At 33.0% G+C, this 26,254-nt stretch overlaps 1 protein-coding gene across 1 annotated transcript in view; it reads right to left on the bottom strand.

Moving 5' to 3' along the window:
• The window catches only part of KHDRBS2 (KH RNA binding domain containing, signal transduction associated 2), a 511,795-nt gene that overhangs the window by 291,696 nt on the left and 193,845 nt on the right, over positions 1–26,254 (bottom strand). The window contains exon 3 of the mRNA XM_045542235.1: positions 6,677–6,793. Coding sequence (XP_045398191.1) covers positions 6,677–6,793 — 117 coding nt within the window. The remainder of the gene's footprint in view (positions 1–6,676; positions 6,794–26,254) is intronic.

Raw genomic sequence — 26,254 nt, forward strand, 5'->3', positions numbered from 1 at the left:
TCCACAGTAGCCTCAGGAATCACAAATTAACATTTCCTCTGCATTCTATTGGTTACAAGCAAGTCACCGAAACTATACAGATTCAAGCGGAAGAGATCCAGAGCCCCACTCATCCTTCTCTAAAAGAAACATCAAAGAATTTGCAGACATCTTCAAAACTGCTCTAAAATGTGAATTTTAAAATATTCCCAATACATATCCAGCCCCTTTCTATATTGGTTATATTGCATTTGAAATTTTTATTGTAATATTTTGAGATGGACAGTAAAGCTTATGACAAAAAAGAACAGGATTTCCTCAGTGGTAGAAAAGAACTATATCATTATAGCTCTGGTTTATAAAATGTGACATGTCTAAATATTTTTATTTTCATACATTCTATCCTTAATAGCTTAATGAACAAAAATTTCTTGCAATATGATGAGACATCTTGATTCTGTGGTTCCCTCATTTATCTCTTCTTGGGAAATAAGGGTGTTTTCCAAATAATTAGTGACAATTGACAATGGAGGAAAAACTACTATACCAATAGAATTAAAATATATATATTTTCTGTATATAAACCTTGGTTTAGGGGTGCAATATTAGGTCCCTGAACCTTTTCAAACAGTAAGTCTTAACTACAAAAATTAAAATGAATTTTTTTAGATGTGAATAAAATCAGACTAGAAAAATTAATGATTTAAGATAATATATAACTTTGATTCACAACACATAAAATATTGGTACCTCATACTCTATCACTGAAGTTTAGAAAGAAATTAAGCCAGGATAGCTTGTTGGCTTTTTTTTTTTTTTCATTCTAAGGTCATAGCACACTACAGTGAATGACAAATTATTCATACCTAAAAAAGATAAAGATGCTAATGTGAAAAATTATCTCACAAATATGATGATATATTTCATTCTTCAACTCAAACCTGGTCATTTTAATTATTTGGTCACTTAAGAGTCCAAATATAACACAAAATGAAATTATTGGTTCAACACTATAACATAGGTTTCACTGTACTCCCACATACATATTTGTAATACAGTGTTCCTTATCACATGTGCTACCATTCACGTGGGACCTTTCCTTCTGTTACTCTAACTCTTTAGAACTCAGATCAGATAAACAGAAGAATGCAGTGAATCAAAGAAAATTAAATTTCACCTATCAGTATTTTATAACACTCTCCCAAGCTTCACAAATTCAAATGATACTTAAGCAACTTATTATGCTTATTCCTCCAACTCTCCTGGAAGTCAAGATGAACTAGGCGTTCTTTTTTGGAGAAGGAAAGTTGAAAAAGAAATACTGTTGATCTACTGTGTAGTTTATTAGGGGTACGGCTATAATTAAAGTCGAAATGACTTGATTTTGTAGGATTACAAATTGCTTTGGTGTTCGAGACATTAAAGAGCTGAAGCAGGAAATCTATGTAACCAAACGCAGCCTGCCTAACAAGCAAGGAGCATGGCTTTGCCCCCTCAGGATCTGAGAGACCATCATCATGCTGTCTGATGCTAGGCAGTGCCCAGAAGCCAAATGAGAGGATGGCTGGTGCTGGGTTCACACTCCCACTGCCCACCAGGCAACCGCAGCTCTCTGAAGGTTTTCATTGACTTTATTATTGATGAAAATCAATCTGCCATGAAATCAGCAAGGATTTACAAAAGTAGCCATCACCACATACAGAAGATACATCATAAAATATAAACTGCTCATGTTACCAGCACATCAAAGACAGAAAAACTTGCCTTGGAAATTATCACACATCTTCAAATAAAACTCCACCAAACAGCACTTTACTTTTAACATATAATCATTAGCATGTCTTAAGACCACATCCCATAATTTCAACCAAGCTTATGAACAGAAATGCCAAAATACCTTGCATTACAACTTAATTCATTTGCAACACGGCCATGTGTGATTCCCGTTTAAGGATGACGGGTGAGTCTGAGAGAAATTTTGCTTTTATGGTTTCCTACTCCCTCACTCTTGTCTGGGTATGCTCAGCCGTTATCTGATTTTCTCTAACCTCTCTAACCTTTTTTCTTGACGATAATATGTTTGTTTCTCACCTGTTTCAAAGATAAGCCTGTAGAGCCATGGCTTCCTCCGTTTTCCCTCACCAATCTTTGCCATCAGCACCACTAAAAATAGCAACACTCTCTGAAGCTACACTAAGTTACCCTGAAGGTTGCTCAGAAGCCACTGCCAGTGAAGCCGGCAGCTGGTAGTTATTTAGGACCAGCTGGCCACAGGATACACGAAGCACTTAGATTTTTAAGAAATCTCTGAACTGTCAGTTAATTTCTTGAGGTATTTTGAAATAATATATAGATACTGTATGTTTTATTTTCTAGATTTATTTAAGACTACCTTTTATCCTCACAATTTAAAATTCACCTTCTGTTCAAGCATTCCTGGGTGGTCTTAGGTACAATGTGAGTTCATAATTTCTGGGATCTGATCGATATGGTAAAGAAATCATGACTGTACAGTAGGATTTTGCTGCTGGTGTTAGCTTGAATGTTACTACATTTTATTTTGATTTTACTTTTGTTTTCCTTTTTGCTTACAGAGTTGTTGGCTAGCTATAATTAAACAAAGAGGAATGTTTCCCCCCAAACCAAAAACAAAATGAAAATTTTAAACTTACTGAATTTTCTTACACCACTAGATACCACAGGACATCTCAGACACTATTAGAACTATTATGCAGTGAATTTTATAATGATCTGGGAACAAATCTTAAAACTTCATATTTTCCTTTTCAAGGATTAAGAAGTCTGAATAGGTCTACAAAAACAAAATTAAATGAGCTCGTCATTTAAAAAAAATGTTACACAGGTTGGGATGTTTAATTAAATTACAAGCTTTGTAAGGGTTGGAGTCATGTTTAATACTTCCCATAGAGCATAATATAGAAACTACTCTTGAGTACATAGCAGATGTGAAATAAATATTTTTGATTAGTTATTTTTTCCTGACTTAGACAACTGTCTCCTTTTAGGTGGGATGAGGTGGCTCATGCCTGTAATCCTAGCATTCTGGGAGGCCGAGGTGGGAGGATCACTTGGGCTCAGGAGTTCGAGACCAGCCTGAGTAAGAGCGAAATCCCGTCTCTACTAAAAATAGAAAAAATTAGCTGGGCATAGTGGCACAAGCCTGTAGTCCCAGCTCCTGGAGAGGCTGAGGCAGGAGGATCGCTTAAGCCCAGGAGTTGGAGATTGCAATAAGCTATGATGTTGCCACTGTACTCTAGCCAGGGTGACAGAGTGAGATTCTGTCTCAAAAAAAAAAAAAAAAAAAAAAAAATCTCCTTTTATCATGAGGTAAAGATCAAGTTTAAGGGATACATTGTGCAGCATCTGAACAGCATGCCCAACATGGTAAAGCAATCTGTATTATCATGCCCTAAAAGGTGAAGCAAACAAATTTATTGAACAATATTTTGTACAAACTTGTCTGACTATGGGACCACAGAAGAGGCCACTGACCCAGGCTTCATTAATGCACAGGGAGTGCTTCATAATGCTTCTGTCATTTATTTTTTTCTATTGAACATAATGTGAAAAACATTGAACTCCTTAATGCTTGCTGATATGAACTTTAAATAAATACATCCAATCTTTGGACAGTCAGGTCTAGTTGAGAAGAGTGCTCAGAAGAGCCTGAATAAAGTTTGGTCAAGGAGAAAGAGTCTTTTTCTACATGTATACATACATACATACATGTATTTGTATATGAGTAGGTGTGTGTGTGTGTTTGGACATTATGTTTCAATGCCTATTAGACATCCACATTGACATGTTGAGTAGGTAAATATATAAGTTTAGAATCTAGAACTTAATGGAGAGATTTGGGCCTGGACATAAATTTTAGGTTTAGAGCACATAGTTGGTATGAGACCATGAAGGGAAACAAGAAATCTAAAGACTAAGCCTGGGCTTGGAGGTCTGGAATAGGAGGAAGACCCAGTTATGAAGACTAAGGAGGAAAACAATAAAGAATGGGGGAGAATCAGTGATTGCAAATGACATTTCAGTGAGTTTTGCTACAAGGATGAGCTAAGAAATCAGGTAGTAGCCAAAGGGGAATAAATACGGTTATTAAACAAAGATATGGCTATAGTTGTCATAATATTTAATAGTTATAGATACAGATATAGACATGGTTACAGTTGAAGGTAAAGATTCTCCCTCAGAGCCCTGACATTTGGCCTTCCCTCTCTTATTTCTGATCCGTCCGTGCTGGTTCCTTCCCATTATCCAGTGTTATCTACCTGATCACTGTAGCAAAATTTGCTCCCACCACCATTAACCTCTTTTCCCTTCTCCTGTTTTATTTTAATCTATGACAGTTATCAATGCTTGAAAGTATAAAATTTATTCACTTATTGTCTGCTTCTCCCATTGGAATGTAAACTCCAAGAGAGGAACAACCGTGTTATATTCATTAGTGTAAACTAGAAGTGTGAATGACACATAGTGTGATCAAGAAATACTTCTTTGATTAACACATGAATATACGCCTGTTTGTGTGACTACAACACACACACTTTCAATGCAGAATCAGATGAGTTTTATTTAATGGTTAAAAAAATAAAATAATGTAAAATCTTCCTTCCTGTTCAGGTCATGTTGCAGAGAGGCAAAATAGCAGCATAGTAATCAATAATTTATCAAGGATTTATTTTTATTTTAATCAAGTGTTTACTAGAGTGATTTTTCATATCTCTGCCTGTGGTTTTATTTCAGCTGTGTGTGTCCAACCATCTTGACAGTTAAGGCCTTATATGGATTCTATGAAAATATATTTTACAGTACAATAAATTATTGTTATTATTACCATTATAAAATATTTTATTTTATTTAATTTTGTAAAGAACAATGAAAACATTCAAAGCATAGATAAACATGATGGATCACCCAAAAAGTAATAAGAAACTGGATTTTAAGTAACAGGTAATATCAGTAAATTAAACCTAATGGAAACATAATAGAAGCAAATTTGTTTCCTATTGGATTTTCAAATACTTTTGCTGATACCTAACGTGCTCACAGGGAAAAAGGAATCTAATTTAAAACTTTACGAACAGGAAAATATGTCCAAATATATGGGAAAGAAAAATATATAAGCATCTGTTTTAAAAGATGTGGAGAGACTAGATGGAGGTTCCTCATGTGCAAAGCTAATTAGGACAATTCTCCACCCTGGAGATAAACAGATAATTCAGTAAAACATACATGATAAAAGAGGGGTTAGCCTATTATAGAAGTTCAGGGAAGCCCTGTCAGGGAGACAATGGCTGATCTAAATCTTAAAGAATGTGTAAGAGTAGAAAAGCACACAGTGTAAAGTTCACATTGTAAGAGTAGGAGGTATTTCTAGAATATATAACAAAAACAATATTAAAGTATATATGAAAGTAAAGACATAAATTATTATGTGTCAATTTCTCCTCTTATATAAAAGAGGTTTGTGGCAGGAAGCAAAAGTTTTTCTCACAACTAGATGCAGGTGCTATCATCTCTTAAACACTTGTAATATTTATTCTAAATGTAGTCAGAGAAACTAGAGGCAGGAGGATTCACAAAAATGTAGTCATTTCTGAAATTATATACAGTACTTACCCTGAAGAAAAGGCTGGCAAAAATTACACCTTTTGCATTTTCTAGAGTTGACTATTGAGCCGTTCTAAAAAAGCACCCAAATAGCATGTCTTGCTCAAACTCCAAATATAGACTTATTACAATAAAGATAAAATATTTTCTGAAAAATATATTCACCAGTTCAGCGACATTTCTCACTATAAATACCTTCATTTAAGATGTCTTATTAATAGTTTGAACACAGAACTTCTGAGCAATTTTTTAAGTATTCCCATAGTCAGAAATAAATGTTTGAACATTTCATTTTCCATAACAACATTATCAAATCATAAAGGTATGGGCTGGTTAAATGATACTACCATACACATCCACCCTTTTGCTGTGCATTTTCAAAGATCCTTTATGAGTAATTCTCTACAAATAGTTATTTCTCCCAAACATTGAATTCTAACACATAGAAAATTTGCTATCATTTTATAAAATGGGAAATGATGCAGTTCAGATGTGAAATAAATCATTTCCAACATCAAATTTGATATATTTCTTAGCTTATTGTTCTTTTGGAGGTCAGGTGAGTTGTTTAATATCATTGAAACATTTCAGGGAATAGGCAGTATGCTTTTAGATTTGCAGATAAGCATTTGAAATTGCTTTAGGTAAGAGGATCAAAGTGAAATAGAGCAGAGAGATAATGATACAATAGATGTGATTAGGTGATATGATTGAAGAAAGAAAAAGGAACCAGCCAGGGAATTAAAGAACATGAACACAGACATATAGAAACATCCTACAGAGGATACAGAAAAAGTGAGAAGATTTGATAGAAAGCTAAACAAAGTACTATAGAGAATGAAAATACAGAATATATGTTCTGACAAAAAGGAAGGGGGCCAATAATTGATTTTTAGGTAGGCAAAGGAGACATCAGAAAGTGCCACAGGGTAGTCCCAGCAGGTGGAAATCATACGAAATGAGGAAAGAGCAGGTCATGTGTGCTTGTAAATTTGACCATCAGTATTACAGGTAACCTCCTGTATGTGTTAAATATCAAATTCAAAAAGTTCAGTACCTTTGCTTTATCTCTCATTGATCCTTTTCCCAGGATAGACATTTTAGCACCTGTTTCTTCCTGTAGCCTCTTCAAGGAGTTTCCTCTTGGTCCAAGCAATTTCCCCACGAAATTGAACTAGGAAACAAAATCAATAGAATGTCTGTTTTAAGGTCAAGTAAAGGGATGATTTGCACCAAGAATAATTGAGGAGTTATGGGTTTTTCAAACTTTACCATTGAGAAGAGAGTTATACCATACATTCACACATACACACCCACATACACAAAACTATTTCAGACCTCCAATCTATGACCCATTTTTAAAATGGGTATTTCTTTCTGAAGGAATGCCAAAGTCAATACTATGTTGAATTCATCATTTACTTATATAATCAAATAAATCACTTACTAAGGAAAGAAATTAGAGAGAATCACACTGGTTTACACAATTTCTAAATGCTTTATCTCTCCAACTAAATTAGTGGAATAAGAAACAATTTTAACATGAGTCTATAGACCTTCAAAATTGCAAAAATTATTTTAAATTGATTTCTAAAAGAAAATTTAATATTCATGTTTATTAAAAATTGCCTGTGCCCATAACATTCTATTACAAATTTCATGATTGGGAATTAAGGAACTCAATTATTCTTAAATTTCTATGTATTAAAGAATTTTGTTAGGATTAGGAAATAAAAGATGTGAACACAGCAAGAAAAGTTAAAAAACAGTACAGATAGAACATTTATAGAAACAGTTTGTCTAAATGGAAAATTCTGAGGGTCCATACATTTGTTTATTCATCCTGAAACATAAATAAAAACTGGTGAAATAAGAGAAATAGATATCAGAGTATATATGTCAACTACTAAAAGGAATATTACCAAACCAAATGACCAAGATAATCATTTGTGCCATAATTCATCGATTATTATAATTTTAAAAGTACAAAGACCTTACAAGGCCCCTAAAACTATGCTGGGAGCATGAAGGACAGAGATAAATTAAGTAATGGCTTTCTAAATCAGAGTTTTCCTATTTTTCTTAAAAAATATGTACCACATGTACCGAGATAAAAACAAAGATGTCTGATCTCACCACATTTATTCAATATTGTACTGCAGTATGGATTGTTGTATGTATAGGTACATAGATAAATGGAACAGTATAGTGACCAAAGAAACTACACATATATGGTCAATTTATTTTTGACAAAAGTGGCAAAGCAAAAAAATTTGAAAAGTAAAGTCTGTTCAACAAATGGTACTGAAACAACTGGATATGTGTTACCAAAAAAACAAAAAAAGCAAACACAATAAAACCTTTTATGCCCTACCTCACAGTTAGGCAAACCTTATTTTGAGATCAATCATAGATCTAAATTTAAAAGCTAAAATTATAAAGATTCTAGGAAAAAAATAAAAAAATACCTTTGCAAACTTAGGCTAGGAAAAGATTACTTAATTAGGAAGCAAAGAGCACTCACAAAAACACCCTGCTTATCTCCAAACCCATCAAAAAATTGAATAACTAAGCCACAGACTGAGAGAAAATGCTCTTTATATATATTACATATTATATATAATATACATTATATATCTGAAAAATAACTAGTATCTAGAATCTATAAAGAACTCCTTCACATCAATAAAAACATACACACCCACACACATGCACATGCCCCAGAATGGCTAAAACTAAAAGACTAATGCCAAATGTTGACAGAGGTGTGAAATTATTGGAGCAATCACTGTTGATAGCTACTTTGGAAAGAAGATGGACAGTTATTTATAAAGTTAAACATAGAGCTCCATTATGACTTAGCAATATTACTGCTTAATATTTATCCAAGAGAAACAAAAACATATGTTCACAAAACAACTTGCACAAGAATGCTCATGACATTTTATTCACAATCACCGTTAAACTAGAAATAAACCAGTGCCCATCCTAGGAAAATGGATAAATAAGTTTATACATAAATAGAAAAGAATTAATCATTGATTGACACAACAATATGAATGTATCTCACAAACATTTGAGTGAAAGTAGCCAGATAAAAAAAGTACATCGTTAGATTCATTATCACAAAATTCTAGTGGCAAAAATAATATATGGTGTTATAATTCTTAAGAGTGGTTGCCTGGAGTTGGACTAGCTGGGAAGTATAATGAAGGAAACATCTGGGGTAACAAAATTGTTCTATAGTTTGTTGGAAGTAGAGGCATACTTCTATCAAAACTCATCAAACCACCCTTTTAAAAACTGTGCATTCCCTTGTATGTATATAATATTTCAATTAAGAATTGGAAGAAAACAAATTAGAAGGCTGAAAACTCATATAAAAAGAGATAACATAGTTTCTGGTCTTACATTTAAGTCTTTTATCTATTTTGAGTTGATTTTTGTGTATGATATAAGAGTCCAATTTCATTCACTTACATTGGAACTCCAGTTTTCCCAGCACCATTTATTGAAAAGATTATCTTTTCCCCATTGTGTTATATTGATACCCTTGTCAAAAATCAGTTGACTGTGTATGTTTGGATTAAATTCTGAGAAAACAGAGGTGAAAATCCCCTGGATATTGGCCTTGGTAATAAATTTTTGGGATAGCATACCAAAATTTCAGACCACAAAGGCAAAAACAAATAAATGAGACTACATCAAATTAAAAAGCTTCTGTATAGCAAAGGAAACAAATGACTGAAACAACAGCTTACAGACTGGGAAAAAAAATATTTGCAAGGCATATATGTAATAATGGGTTAATATTCAAATTCATAAAGAACTAATACAACTCAATAGCAGAGAAACAAATAGCCCAATTTAAAATTGGGCAAAAGATCTGAACAGACATTTCTCATTAGAAGACATAAAAATTGCCAATAGGTATGTGAAAAGGTACTCAAATTCATTAATTATCAGTGAAATGCATATCAAAACCACTATGAGATACCACTTCATACCTGTTAAGATAGTTATTATCAAAAAGTCAAAAGATAACAAATGTTAGCAAGGGTGTGCAGAAAAAGGAATTTCTACATATTGTCTGTGGGAATGTAAATTGGTATGGCCAGTATGGAAAACAGCATAGAGGTTTCTAAATAAAAAAAATCTCATATGACACAACAATCTCTCTTCTGAGCATACACTCAAAGGAAATAAAATCACCTTGTAAACATACTGCACTTTCATTTTCATTGCAGCATTATTTACAATACCCAAGATATAGATGGAAACAGCCTAAGTCTTCAATGACAGAGCCTGGGGGATATTATGTTAAGTGAAGTAAGCCAGACACAGAAATAAAATTATTGCATGATCTCAATTACATGTGGAATCTACGAAAAAGGAAATTCCAAATATACAGAGAGAGAGAATGAAACAGTAGTTATGGGGGTGGGGGTGCAGAGGGTGAGGTGCAAATGAGGAAATGGATTTCAGAGGATACAAAGTAATAGATATGTAGGATGAACAAGTGTAGAGATATAGTGTAAAAATTGAGTACCATAAATAATATTTAATAAAATTGTGTTGTATTTGGGATTCATATAGAATGTGTAGATTTTAGATGCTCTTTTCCATAAAAATTTTCAAAAAGGGTAAATATGTGATGTATATGTTCACTATAGTAAACATTTTACTACCTACATGTATCCCTCACATCATGCCATATACCTTAAATTTACACAATAAAATTTGTTAAAAAATTAAAGTAAATCAACAGAAAAATTTATCATAACAAAATGTACTAAAAAGAAATATCAGTCCCAGGAGTTGCACAAAGAAATCTCCCTAGACTTTTAGTAAACACATCATTTCAATCTATGCAGACTACTCCAGAGGAAGAAATGGAGCAATATCCCCCAACTAATTTTAGCAGGCTATTATAAAATACCAAAACCAAATCAGAAAAGGAAATCTACAGAATAAGCCATTCATGGAAAATAAACATGAAAAAATAATTCAACAAAATAGTAGCATATCCAAGGCCTGTCATATATATACAAAAAAATACATCATGACTGAGATGTGTTATTCAAGGTACTTAGAGATTTATAACCCCTAATTGTAATTTGTCCATTAACAAACAAATTAAAAATGGCTACCTTTTTATTTGAACAGGAAAATGATTTGATAAAATTTAAATATAATCATTATAAAAAAATCACATCATCTGAGAAATAAGGAAACATACTTAATCAATAGAAGGCTTCTACTCAAAACCCATAAGAATAGATTTAATAATAAAACAACATCAGACACAGGGTAAAGATACAGATTCTTGATGCTTCATTCAGCACCAAAGATTCAAACCATTGAATAACATAAATGTTATAAACATTAGAATGTAAGAGAAAAATATTTGCAGTTTATACAATCATATACATAAAAAGCTTAAAGTATTTTCATAAAAATTATTAGAATTAGTAAGAGCTTATCAAGGTGCTTTATACAAAATCAACATAAAAATCAATTGTATTTTTGTATACCAGAAGCATATAATTAGAAACTATTTTTTTAAAAAGAGATACCAATTATAACAGCAGTAAAAATAGATTTCCCAGGAATAAATTTAGCTATGGATGTTAAAAATGTATGAAAAGACATTACTAAAGCCATCACATAGGTATAAATAAATCAAGAGACATATTATGTTTGTAATTGGGAGTCTCAATGCCATATAGTTTTCTAGTCTCAATTTCAGCCATAGATTCAATGCAATTCTAAGTACAATCACAATTGCTTTTGATCAACTTATGAACTGGTTCTAAAATTTGTTTGAAAAAGTAAAAGTCCAAGAACAGTAAAAACATTCAGAAGCAAACGTATAAGTTGAGGGTTATTCCTATGGAATTCCAAGATTCTTCATGTTGCTATATTAATTATGATAGTGTGATGCATGCAGCCCTGGAGCACAGATAGACAAATAGAGCAATATAATCCAGAATCCAAAAACAGACTCCTGTGTATGTCAAAATGATACATGATGCAGGTGGCATTTTAGATTTTTGAGTGAAGTAGGCAGAATAATGGTCCCCTAAAGATGTCCATGTCCTAATACCCAGAATTTGTAAATATGTTACCTTGCAAAAGAAACTTTTAAGATGTGATTAAATTAGAGATTTTGAGATGGGGAGATTATCCTGGATTTTTCAGATTTTCCCAATGTGTTTTTTAATTTTTATTTTATTTTTAATTTTTATTTCTTTCAGAGACAGGATCTCACTCTGTCACCTAGGCTGGAGTACAGTGGCAGAATCACAACTCACTGTAACCTTGAACCTCTGGGCTCAAGGGATTACCTTGCCTCAGCCTCCCAAGTAGCTAGGACTATAGGCACATACCACCACACTCAACTATTTTATTTTAATTTATATTTTGTAGAGACAGGGGTCTCACTATGTTGCCCAGGCTGGTCTTGAATTCTTGGCCTCAAGAGATCCTCTCACCTTGGCCTCCTGAAGTGCTGGGATTATAGGCATGAGCCACTGCACTCGGCCCCTATGTCTTTATAAGTGAAAGAGAGAGGCAGCACAGTCAGAGAAAGAGATGTGATAACAGAAGCACAGGTTGTAGTGATGCACTTGCTGGCTCTGAAGATGGAAGGAGGCCATGAATCAAAGAATATAGGCAGTTTCTATTAGCTGGAAAAGTCATGGAACAGATTCTCTCCTAGAGCCTTGATGAAACCTTGCAGATAGCTTGATTTTAGCCCCATGGAAACCATTTCAGACTTCTGACCTCCATAACTGTAAAATAATAAATTGTTTTCTTAAGCCACTAAGTTTAAGTTTCTGACAACTGTTACACCAGCAGTAGGAAACTAATACACTAAGGAAAGAATGAACTACTTAACACATAGCATAATTGACTATCCATGGTAAGAAAAATGAAATTACTTCCCATATCATAATAAAAGACTGTTTATGGATAGTTTACAGATTTAGTTGTGAAAAGAAAAACTTGAGAATTTCGAGAAGAAAAATATAGGAAAATAGTGTTTAATATTTTTAAAATGACAAAAATGTTCTAATTGTAAAATAAAAGTATGATTAAAATTAAGAATATCTGTTCATCAAATTACACCACAATGACGATCATCAAAACATAAGCCACAAGTTTGGAGACTATTTGTATTACATGTCACCAAGAAAGCATTAGTTCACAAAAACAAATATAAAACTAAGGAAAAGGCAAATAACTTAATAGATAAAGGATAAAATCATGAATAGGTCATCAAGGAAGAAACAGTAATGGGAAAAAAAGTATGAAAAGTTCAACCTCATTAGAATTTAAATAAAAACAAAATTAAGACCACAATGATATTTAATTTATACACACTATCATGGTAGAAATGAAGAGGTCAGACATCAAGTATTGAATGTGGAGGCACAGGTACTTATATTGCCTGCTTGTGGAAGTGTACATGGATACAACCATTTTGGCATTGTCTTGTAAATCTGTAAATGCATTGATCCTATGTCTCAACAGTCTCATTCCTAGATATATCATTAGAGAAAATCTGGCACATGTACAAGAATATTCAAAATTTCAATGCTTGTAAGAGCAAAAATAATTGGGAAAAAAGTATCAGTTCAAGAGTGGTGTGCTGTCAACTCCACACCAGAACCAGCATTTCTGTCTATGTCTTGGAACTATTTCCCAGATGCTTTTCCATATATGCTTTTGTGTGTGTGTGGTGGGTTTTGTCTGTGTCGGGGAGTTGCATGAGATTTGGAACATAGGTATATATTGGGGTCCGTCATTTTTTGTAAGCCATGGAGGTTAGACATGATTATTTTGCTGACCTCTTCATGAGTTCCCACTCCATGGATACAGAAGCCCTGCAGACTTCTCCACTAGCTCTCAGTTCTTAGTCTTGGGCAAGCTTTGCAGATCTCTCCCTAAACTTCCACTTTGTGGTCATGACAAGCTTCATAGAATTTCCTGGAGCTCTGGTTTCTGCCCTGTGTTCTGAGGCTTCAGACTCAGATTTTCACTGCCCATGGGTAGAATTTTCCTGAAGTCCCTTCCCCTATGTCTTCCAACAGTTATACTACCTTTGAATTTACAAGTTATTACTATTACATATAGAGTGGCTTTTGTTTGCCTAACAAAACCCTGACTGGTACAAACAAATAAGTAAATTGTGACAGTCATAATGAAATACACAGCAGTAAATATGAATTATATATAACTATATAAAACTTCATTAATAAATGCTAGAAATAAAATTTTGAGTGAAAAATTCAATCTCTACACACATGTCATGTTTTCTAAAACTCATAAACAAGCAAAATTAAACAATATTCTACTTATGAATACATGTATATGCCATAAATCTATTCCTTAAATAATAGGGGTAATAACAATAAACACAAAATCCAGGATCTTGGTAACCTCTGGGAATGGGGAGGAAGGGATGTGATCAAAGGGAAACACACAGTGTCAAAGAAACAGGCAATATTTTAGACTTTAGTTTAATTAATGGGTTCAACAGTGTGCATTTTATTTGGTTTTACATGCTATACAAATGTTGCACACATTTTTTGAATGTGTTAAGTATTATGTAACTTTAAAAATTAAATAGAAAAAGTTAAATTTGACAGAGCTTCTGTTTAGTACTCTGTTACAGAACCTTTTCTCCCCCTTATTGATGATGGTAAAACATCAAACTCAAAAATACCAAAGCACTCAAGGTAATGTCTCCACGGGGAATGGTTATGAAGGTCAAAAGAAGAGACAGCATTTCACACAATCTTGGCTGAGGACAGGTTACAGACAGAATAAACACATGGTCGTTACTTTCAGAATTTTCTGTTCTCTGCCTTTATTCTTGGGACACATTTCCCAGCACTTCTGTTTCAACACAGCAGTCTTATTTCTAAACAATAATCAATTTGAAAGCAAATTGTCTTGAAGCTGTAAGAGAAACACCCCCTTTAATTCATTCACAAACTCTACCCGTTGAAATAGAACACAAACAGCCAACAAAATGATGTTGTAAAATCAAAGATTTAGTTTTAGTTTCACAACTTAAGGAAACATCTTTTATGAGTATCGTCAATTATATATTATTATTTTAAACAAGCAGTCCTTCTTTTAATGTGTTTTTAAATTTTAAAATGTACAATCTGCCATTTGTTCTTGCTAAAAAGTATTTACTTACCATAGTTTAAGTTTATATATGTGATTCTATCCCTTCTACAACTTCTGTAGTTTCTTGACCCAACAATCTGGAATGGCTCAGAGGAATTTTTTTTTTATGAAAGATTGGATACTATTTCTGTTTAAGACTTAAAACATCAGAAATAAACATGAAGCTGGTTACATATTTTTTGATGTTGTTCTTTGCTCATGAAAATTTATTTTAAGATAAACTCTGAAACTAGTCAATACAAAAATGGTTCTATTAATAACAAGACTTTTTTTTTTTTCCTCTGCCTTCACCCTATACTCAAATCCCCCTTTGAACAAAACTGATTGACATAATCAGGTGAATCATCAGTTCACTGTCAGCAAATGGTTTCTAACATTTTATTTAAAGCAAACCTCTTTTGAGCACAGAAAATAAATCAAACATGACATGGCAGTGTCTTCAATATTCAGCCGTAATTTAGTAACTTAGGAATCTCTAAGATTCTTAAGACTTAATAGAGTGAACACTGCTGTGTTTCAAGTATGTTAAATATCTTCAAATAATTTAAAGTATTTTATCCATGTGTGTTTTAAGGAAATTAAAGTTGTATATTTCAAGTTCATTTATGCTTAAGTCATTGAACAGCTGTTTTGTAATAACTTTTATATTAAAAAAGTATTGTGAGCAATTTTAATCATACTTTTGCTCTTTTTTCTAAAAATGAATATTCAAATTGTGTTACAAGTAAAATAAACCAAGAGAACATTTTTTTCAATGGATTTGAAAAGCAAAAGAACATAACTGGTGACAAAACGAGTGCTTATCATAAAGGTAGGGCCATTAAAAAAAATATTTTAGGGACATTTTTAACATAGTAAACCCAAGAACAGTTTAAATTTAAGTGAAAATGAACTTCAATATATTTGGCATACATAGTTCAAAACTTACTCACTCATCCTCTCAGCAAAAGATACCCTGGAATGTCTTATCTATGGTCGCTCATTTTACCCTTTCCTCATGATTAATAATATTTCATCAATATTCATATGCAATAAATCTTGTTTTTACATGTGGCATTTTTCTAGTCACATGTTTTTAAGTAATTCCAGCAACTCTGTCCCTTTTCAAATAGGGTAGGCAATTCACCTACTCTTATTTCACTTTTCATGGGTGCTGAGACTACATTTGCTTTGTGGGAAAAGGTCACTGTTGCTTACAAGTGCCACCTGCGAAGGATCCCTACACTGTCAGTCTCTGCTGTTTGCCTCATGTCATTCTTCCTTTTTCATACAACACAACTGGAATTGAATTTCCTTGTTGCCTGATCCTCAAATGCCTTTTGTCCTTATACCTGATAATACTTGAACTCTACGTCCATGTCCATCTTATTCCTGATTGTGGGATAAAGCCCTTTTTTAATCAGATGAAATTCACAGAGCTAATGTTCTGTGCTTTGGGAACTCACCATTAAATCAAACTTTAGTATTCTACCCTGTGTTTGTTGAGATTAAAACAAAGAAAAGTAATTTTGGGAAGATTGCACAAAGTGGGACAATAATTGCAGAACAAAAAATATTCTTTCTGTATAAGTAGAGAGGAAATGACAATAATTTAGGTACTTATCATAGCAATCATCAAATATTGGTGAGCGAGGGAATAGAGTTTTATTAGAATAGAGTAGAATATTGTTTTTTATATCACAAAAATATCAAGCTGTCTGTAAAATTAATTTCATTTTGAATTTATAGAAGTTTCCACCAAAGAAAACTATTTGAAAAGTAACAAAATAGACAATGATGAATATTTAAGAAAATGAGGAATGAAGGCAGAATATTTTAGAATTAACCACTAAAGTGAATATCAATAAATTACCATAAACTGAATTTTAGTCATAAATATATGTATATAAAATCAAAGATGGCATCACTTCGGTCACTTAATAACCACACTTGTTTAGCACCTAGAACTTGTGAAATGTATAGAGGATACAAAGTGAACCAGACATAATATCTATTTCAGGGAAATTACAACACCTTTGAGAGGAAAGGGGCTGTACATAAACTATCATACAATAATTTGAACAAAAAGCTGATAGTACCATAAAAGAAGTAGAGATTAAGTGTTATATAGTGCTATGAGAATTCAAAGGAAGAAGAAATGGTTTCCACATGGAAAAGTTAGGAAATTTGTATGCTGAGCATTGAACAGGGAGGCCAAAGCTGGGCATGAGAAAAGTCAGGGACATAAAAAGCTCCATAAAAGGAAGAAACATTTTGGAAAGAGGCCATGAAGTAGCAAAAACTAAAGATGGGGAGCCTATTAGAGGTTGTTTGGTGTAAGCGTGGTAAATGAAATGGGAACACAAAGTAGACTGCTGGACGCAGGGGAAAAAAAAGTGGATATGAGATGAGAAACTGAGGTCATAGCCTCAATAAGACTTGACAATGTATTGAATTGGGTGGATATGAGATTAGGGTAAAGTAATAATCAAAATATATTCTATATACAGATCATTGGAAAGCTAGTGTGCCACTAACAAAATTATGGAATATAGGAACAAAAGTTTTGGAGGCAAATGTAGGATATATTCAATTTGAGGCGCCCTCCAAATGGAGAAACCTAATAGTCATGTATGGGTAGGCACTGAAACTTAAATTGAAAATATATGCCTAGTAATTTTCTACATAGCAGGTGCCAATTTCAATAAAGTCATGAAATTACTAAGAGAGGAGGATAAGAAAGGAAAGTCCAGGAAAGAAACTTGAAGAACACTTATATTAGGAAGAGAAAATAAGGAAGAAGGGCAAAGAACTAATATCTAGAGAAATGGGAAAGAATCAGAAAAACATGACAAAGAAAAATTTTTATACCTCACTTAATCAACAAATACGTATCAGATGACAATGATGTGCCAAGCACTGTGCTAGGAGAAGTTTAGGATTCCACAGGAATCTATAACTGGAGTAATTAGGAAACCTTTCCTAAAAAACGGTATTTAAGCTGAGATGTGATGTATGGGAAGTTGGGGCAGGGACAGGAGAGAAGGGTACCAATGGGAACATTCCTAGCAAAGAATAACATGTGAGAAAACCCGAAGAGTACGACAAGTTTGATAAATGGAAAGTAGTTCACTTTGGAGGGCTAAGGAATGGAACTGGAGGGGAGATGTAGAAAAATATATTCAGGTATTTATTGATATTGTTGACAATTTTAGTCTTCAGGTAAAAACAGTGTAGTTCAATTGAAGGGTCTGAACTGTGCAATGGGCTGGGGTCAGTGGGAAGTGGACTGTGGCATGATTAACATTTACTTTAAGAGCATCTTCCTGACTGCAGTGCGAGGAATGGAAGGAGTATGAGGAGTGGGAGAAATCAGGAAGCAATTGTGTTAACAGAGGCGACAGATGGAAGTAGCTTAGAGTTTGAGGAAAACTGATACAATTCATTGGATTTGGCAATTGAAAAGATATACAACAATGATGTACCCATAATAATTAAAAATTAAAAAATAATGATGATTCTGGGCTAAAATCATTACAATATATTTAATCTCAGAATGGATATAAAATTATAAAATAAAACAAGAAAGATCAATACATATGTGAATTAAAAGAGGTTAAAGAGAAATATCTACCAAAAATATAAAAAGCAATTATTCTTGTTCACTATAAAGTCCAAAAACCCCATTAGGCTTGGCTCTCTTGATTGAGGGAAAGACTTGAACCTGAAGAAAGCATACATCATTGGAGATTAACAATCGATTTATATTGATATATTAAACATAAAAATGTAGGTTCTTTTAAATGTGTTAATTGGATATATTGTGTGACTAATCAACATTTGCCTCAGAGGTTTCAAAATAACATGGTCTATGTTCAAATCATATTATAGTTTACAGAATGATCTCTGTTTTATAGAAATAGCAAAGAAACTTGAGAACATGCTAAGAACGATTGAACATGAATTTTAATAATATAAACACATGCACAACTCATATACCATTCGTTCTGCTATAAATAATTCTTTACCATGCTTCAGCACTTTTCTGTGTGTTAATCATATTTTTCTTTCATAGAGAGACAACTAAAGAGCCTTTGGTTGTGTTTTAAATGTTTTTCATCCCGTGTGGAGCATCATTAAATGTCTTCTGAGACACATCTTTGCCATATTTATGCAACTCTAGGAACACCTTCTCTAAGCTCAAGTTTTTATTTAAAGATTCATTTAAAATACTATTTTCAGTGAAAAATATTAATATTAAAAAAGCCTGAATGTTAATTATAACTACAGCCCCAAACCAAACTCTAATTTGTTCAGTATGTACATTGTCTGAATAAAAATGTTTGCAGAATACTATGCAGATGAGATTTTCAGAGTCATCTGTAGAGGTAAATGATTAAATGTGCAATCAGTACAGTGATGTGTAGCTACATAATCCTATTTTTACCTGCATGTCTGCCCTTTTAGTACTTAATTATTTCTTTCGTCTTTCAAATAGTCATGAAAATAACACCTTAATGTCAACTATATTCTTATATTTAAGAATTTTACATTTCTTTAAGTAAGCCATAATGGAGCCATAATTTTTCATCATTGGCATCAGATGAAATTCTGGCTTTTTAAAGCAAATCTTTTATTTAAATGTTACATAACATAAATCTCCTGTATGCTGTGTTTACATGTGAAAATCAGAAATGTTTGTTCTTACACAATGAAGGAGTTTGGAGAACCAACCTCTGCGCAGTCAAAAATCTGTGTATAGCTTTTGACTCCCCCCAAATTTAACTATTAATAGCCTACAGTTAAGCAGAAGCCTTACAAATAACACAGTAAGTTGATTTACACTTATTTTGTATATTATATACTGCATTCTTACAATGAATTAAGCTAGAAAAAATAATATAAAGAAAACCATAAAGCCCTTTTGGTTCCTTCCTTTTGCTCTCCCTTTGCTGCAACAACGGGTCTGGTCATCATCTGTGGCCTATGTATCATGCTCTGTAAACCTGTATCTTGCTCTTGCCCTATAATCCTCTTTCTCTCCTCAGTAAACCTCATTTCCATGGTTTCAAAACAAAAAAATAAGGAAGAGAAAATACATTTACAGTACGGTACTGTATTTATCAATACAGTAAGTTTATGTCATCTATTTACATGACGAATATTGTGTATGAAATTGTGGGTAACTAAAGTGACAGACCTCAGTCTACAGCACATATTAAACAATTCAACTTTTTCTTTTAATGTTATAACTTTTCTCCACTTCTTGGGTGCACATCCACCATCACTAGCAGCACTTCATATGGGTCCCATGGTGTTATACAAGATGTGCTGTATTGCACTAAACACAACGAAAAATATGCAAGATCTGCAAAAGATCACTTTTTACCGTGATACGCAATTTACTGGAGAGAGGAACTGCTCAGCTGAAGATGAAGCGTCACACAGCATTTTAAGCAGATAGATACAACACTTGAGCTCACTGCAATAACAAAAGGAAGTGGCTACAAAATTATTATGGTAGTGCAGTATGTATTACAGTTAATTTCATTCAGTTATGATTTAATACTGCATCTTTACGTTTGTTTACATTTCTCTCAACTGTGAATGGTGCATGTATGGTCTATAAGTGTGTGCATAAGTTTTAATAAGTTTTAAACTTTTTATAACAGATTTGTGTACATTTTATGGTAATACATGATAAAATAGACTACCATCTACATATATTTTATGCACTCATAACATATCTAATTTTTTCTGTATTTTTAAAATATTTCCAGGCTATGTTATCCATCTGCAGGTTTTTTGAAATTGTTGCAAATCTCCAAAAATATCTTCCAATATATTTATGAAAAAAATTCACATATAAGTAGACCTGTACAGTTCAAGCCTGTGTTCTAGCATAAACATTATTAATATTCCAATACATAAACATATTTGTCTTTCTATTTATTTAGGTCTTCTTCAATTTCTTTCAACAATGCTTTTCAGTTTTCAACATACAAGTGTAATACTTTTTTGCTGAATTTATTCCTAGGAGTTTTATTCTTATCATTGATATTATCATAAATTGAAAATTTTTCTTTAATTTTTGGAATATTCACTGCTATTGTATAAAAAATAATTTTTTTCTTTGGTATACTAATCTGGTGTCCTGCAAACCTGCTGGACTTTTTATTAGTTCTAATAGCATTTTTAGTGGATTTTTCTGGATTTTCCCTATAAATGACCATATCAATTACAAATAGGAATTGTTCATTTCTTTCTTCTAATTTGGATGTTTTTTATTTCTTTTTCTTTCCTAATTGTCTCAGATGGAACATCCAGTACAATATTAAATAGAAATAGTAAAAGTTGAGATCTTTGTCTTATTCCTGATCTCAGAGTGAAATCAGTCAGTCTTTCACCATTGAGCATGATGCTAATTTTGGGTTTTTCATACATGCTGTTTCTCAGGTGGAGGACATTCCTTTCTAATCCTAGGGGTTTTTGTTTGTCTGGTTTTGTTTTTTTATCATGAAAGGGTGTTAGATTTTCTCAGATGCTCATTCTGCATCTATTGAAGTCTCATACAATCTGAAGAGAAACTCAAGTCTCATATGGTTTTCATTCTTTATTTAATTCTGTGGTGTATTACATTTATTGATCTACAGATATTAAACAAAATATGCACTCCTGGGAAATCCCTCTTTGTGACGGTGTACGATCCATTTTTATATGTGCTAGATTTGATCTGTAGTATTTTGCTGAAGATTTGCATATGTATTCATAAGGGATATTGATCTGTAGTTTTCTTTCTTTTGCTGTCTTTGTCTGCTTTGAGCATCAGAAAAATACTGGCTTTGTAAAATAAGTTGGGAAGTGTTCTCTCTTCTTCTAATCTTTGAAAGAGTTTCTGAAAAGTGGAATTAATTCTTTTTGAATATATGATGGAATTCATCAGTGAAGATATCTGAACCTGTAATTTTATTTGTGGGAAGTTTTCTAATTATTAATTTTATCTGTAATAAATCATATTTTCTATTTCTTCTTGAAACAGTTTTGATAATTTGTATAATTCTAAGACTCTTTCCATTTCATCTAGTTATTTGATTTCTTGGCACATACTTGTTTATAAAATTCCTTCATAATCTTTTTTACTGCTTTAAGGTCAGTGGTTAGTTCACTTTCATTTCTAATTTTAATAGTTATGACTCCTGTCTTTTTTTCTTTAGTCTAGCTAAATGTTTACCAATTTTGCTGATCTTTACAAAGAACCAACTTTGTTTTTTTTTATTCTCTATTTTCTTTACTTCTCATATTATTTCTTTCCTTTTGCTTGCTTTGCTTTTAGTTTTTTTTTTTTTTCTAGTTTCTTAAGGTAGAAGTTTAGTTTATTTACTTGAGGTCTTTCTAATTTTTTAATATATGCCTCTATTGTGATGCTAGAAGGGCACCCTTGGCTACTATTTCCTGTCTTTCTCTATTAAACCTCTGCTTGCTATCCCATTTTGTTTTTTGCTTGTTTGTTTGTTTGTTTTTCAGTGTTGATCATTTAGTTCCAATTTAATAGTGAGTACATACGGTGTTTGTTTTCCATTCTTGTGATATGTCACTTAGAAGGATGGTCTCCAGTTCTATCCAGGTTGTTACATAAGATATTAGTTCACTATTTTTTTTAATGACTGAATAAATACACCATGGTATACTTACATCACATTTTATCAATCTATTCATGTATTAATGGACACTTGAGTTGTTTCCACATCTTTGTGATTATGAATTGTGTGGCTGTAAACATTCAGGTGCTGGCTGAGTGCAGTGGCTCATGCCTGTAATCCTAGCACTCTGGAAGGGCAAGGTGGGAGGATCCTTGAGATCAGGAGTTCAAGAGCATCCTGAGAGTGAGTGAAACCCCATCTCTACTAAAAATAGAACACGTTGGCCCAGCGTGATGATACATGCCTGTAGTCCCAGCTTCTGGGGAGGCTGAGGCAGGAGAATCCTTGAGCTCTGGAGTTTGAGGCTGCTGTGAGCTAGGCTAATGCCATAGCTCTGTTGCCTAGGCAAGAAAGCAAGACTCTGTCTCAAAAAAACCAAAAAAACAAAAAAAAAAACATTCAGGTGCAAGTGTCTTTTTTATATAATGTCTTTTTTCCTTTGGGTAAATACTAGTGAGGTTATTAGATCAAATAGTATGTCTATTTTTGTTCTTTGAGGTATCTCCATGCTATTTTCCATAGAGGTTGTACTAGTTTGCAGTCCCACCAGCAAGGTATAAGTGTTCCTTTCTTTCTGCATCTACTCCAGCATGTATTCTGACCAGGGTAAGGTGATATCTCATTATGGTTGTAATTTGCATTTCCCTGATGGTTAGTGATGTCAAGCATTCTTATTAGGTTTTTTGGCCATTTGTCTACCATCTTTTGAAAAACTTCTGTTCGTCTTTTGCCCACTTTTTAATGGTTTGGTTTTTCTTGCTGATTTGTTTGAGGTCTTTGTAGATTCTGAGCCCTTTATCAGGTCTTAGCCCTTTATCAGTTGTATAGATTACAAATATTTTCTCCCATTCCGCAGGTTGATTATTTCCTTTGCTGTGCAGAAGCTTTTTAATTCTATGCTTCATTTGGAGCCAAAAAAAAAAAAAAACACCCAAATAGTCAAAACAATCTTAAGCAAAAAGAACAAATTTGGTGGCATCATGTTACCAGACTTCAAATTATACTGCAAGGCTATAGTAACCAAAACATCATGGTACTGGTATAAATGTAGACACATAGACCAGTGGAACAGAATAGAAAACCCAGATATAAAACTATCTACCTACAACCTTCTGATCCTCTACAAAGCAGACAACAACAAACACTGGGGAAAGGAAGCCCTATTCAATAAATGGTGTGGAGAAAACTGGATAGCCACATGCAGAAGAATGAAACAGGACCCCTCTCTCTTACCACATACAAAAGTTAACTTAAGATGAATAAAAGACTTAAATGTAAGGCATGAAACCATAAAAATTCTAGAAGAAAATGTAGGAAAAACTCTTCTAGACATCATCCTAGACAAAGAATTTATGACTAAGACTCCAAAACCAAATATAGCAACAACAAAACTAATTTTATTTTCGATTTTCTTGAGATGAATATTTAACTGAATAATTTTAAAATGGTTTTTTTTTTAATATTCACTCATGGTTAAATATGTCTAGCTATAGCTTCATCACACATTCTTAGTCATGTATTCAAATATGTTCTCTTTCCTTCTTCTACAACTACTATTAGAAATGAGTTAAATATTCTCATTTTATCCTCCATGACTTTAAACACTTTATCATAGTTTCAACATTCTTATTTCTCTGAGCTACATCCTAAAAGATTTTCTTAGGTTATCCACTTAGTTAATTAGTCAACTATGTCAATTTTGCTATTTAATATCTCAACTAATTTTTGAATTTCATCTTTAGAATCACTTTTTTATTTTTTGAGATTATAATTTTTGTTAATTTTTTAATTATTTAAAACGAGCTTTTACGTGTGTATATATGTGTGTGTTTGTGTGTGTGTGTGAGAGAGAGAGAGAGAAGGAGAAATTGAGAGAAAGTATAAGTCAGACTTGGATTTTGTGACTAACTTACAAAGTAGTTTAATTGCTTATGTTTGAACTCTTCGCTATGGTTTAAATGTTTGTGCCCTCTCCAGATGATGGTATTAAGAGGTGTGGCTTTTGAGGATGTGATTAGGGCATGTATGAATGGGATTAGTGCTCGTCAAAGAGGCCTGAGGAAGCTTGCTCACCCTTTCCACCACATAAGGACACAGCAAGAAGGTGCCATCTATGAAGGAGAAATAAGCTAAACACTTAACCTGCTGGCAACTTGATCCTGGACTTCCTAGTCACTGAAACTGTGAGCAATAATTTTTGTTGTTTATAAATCACATTTTATACAAATTTTAATGGCTTGAGGTTCGTACACCACATAGAAATATGTATGTACACCCCCACTTGTCTTTGGCACAGATTTGGGGTTTCAATATATTATGGTGGATGTTTTTTCAATTCTAGCTCCTATCAGCATGAAATCTTTCTTGGTACTGTCTTTTTGTAGTTGGCAGGCATTTTCTGGTCCCATTTTCAAAGATGAGTAACCCTTCATGGTCCCAGGCTTTATGCAGTGAGCACAATTTCACACTGATGTAATGGGCATATTAAAATACTTAATTAAGGAAATTTATGACATCTCTTCAGGTAATAGAGCCCCTGTTTTCAGTCTCCAGATCCAAAAGCCTATCTGTGGGCTAATCTCTGTGCACCAGCATGCTGGTGGCCTGGAAGTAATCTCTCTTTCTCTTTTTATGGCATTAAGATATTTCTTTTGGTCAATTTGTATGTAGATTTTTGTTATTATATTTTTGCTTTCATTCTATGTGCATATATGGTTGTCCACACATCTCGATATGTCTTATTGATGAAATAAATCTTTAATATGTTTATTTATTCCCACCTCCCTAGATTTTATCAGCTCTAGTATAGTGCAAACTAATTTTTTTTGTTAAAGAGTTTTCCATTATCTGCTAAAAATGGATGAGACAACTGTATTGAATTAATTACACAGGTGCATATTGTGTTCTCACTATGTGCATAGCAAACATGCTTTCTGGATTCCACAAAAGGAAAACTCATCTCATCTTAACAGAGCTATGATTTCACATGACAATAAGGTTAAGGCATAATGTTTACAAATTACATTATGATAAGTGCTATGAAGAGCTGTTTGAAGATGAAGACAGTGTGAAGTTGGGAATTAGGTAGATGTCCATGGAAGTTTCAAGGAAGTCAAGGTACATGAAGTGGATCTTTAATTTGTGTTATTAATAAAAGATCAGTACATAATGTTCGTTGTGGTGGAATGTGAGAGAAGAGTTCTCTTCCAGGTGTTCACTGAGAAGTTAGTTTGGGATCATAGAATGAAATATTCAAATGCCAGGTTAAAGGATCTTGATGTCATTCAGTAAATAATAGGGGATTTAAAAGTATATCCCTAGGGAACAAGTCTGTTAGTTCACCATTCTGTCTCCAGGGCCTGACACTGTGGCGAGAATAGAGTGAGTGCACAATTGTATTTGTTGAATGAACAAATAAATAATAAAAATAAAACAAATAAAAGAAAGATTCACGTCAAGGTCTTGCAGAACCTCTAAAATCAGTTATGAAATTTATCATTACAGGATACATTTTTGGTTTTGAGGAAAAAATGTTTTATTTGAAAAATTCATTTCCTGAAAAGCAAGGGCCATATTAAATATGTTCTTTTATTCTCATTACTGCACATCACATTGTGAGAAGTCTGACTCCAGGCCAGAATCCTACATTTGATCTTTCAGATCTAACCAGAGGCAATTATGAGATTTTACCTGCCAGGCCTCAGTGTATAGCTAGTACACTGCAATTTTCTAGAAAGAATTATAGTCAAGGC

Source organism: Lemur catta, chromosome 2 (assembly GCF_020740605.2).
Source record: "Lemur catta isolate mLemCat1 chromosome 2, mLemCat1.pri, whole genome shotgun sequence".
Lineage (NCBI taxonomy): Eukaryota > Metazoa > Chordata > Mammalia > Primates > Lemuridae > Lemur > Lemur catta.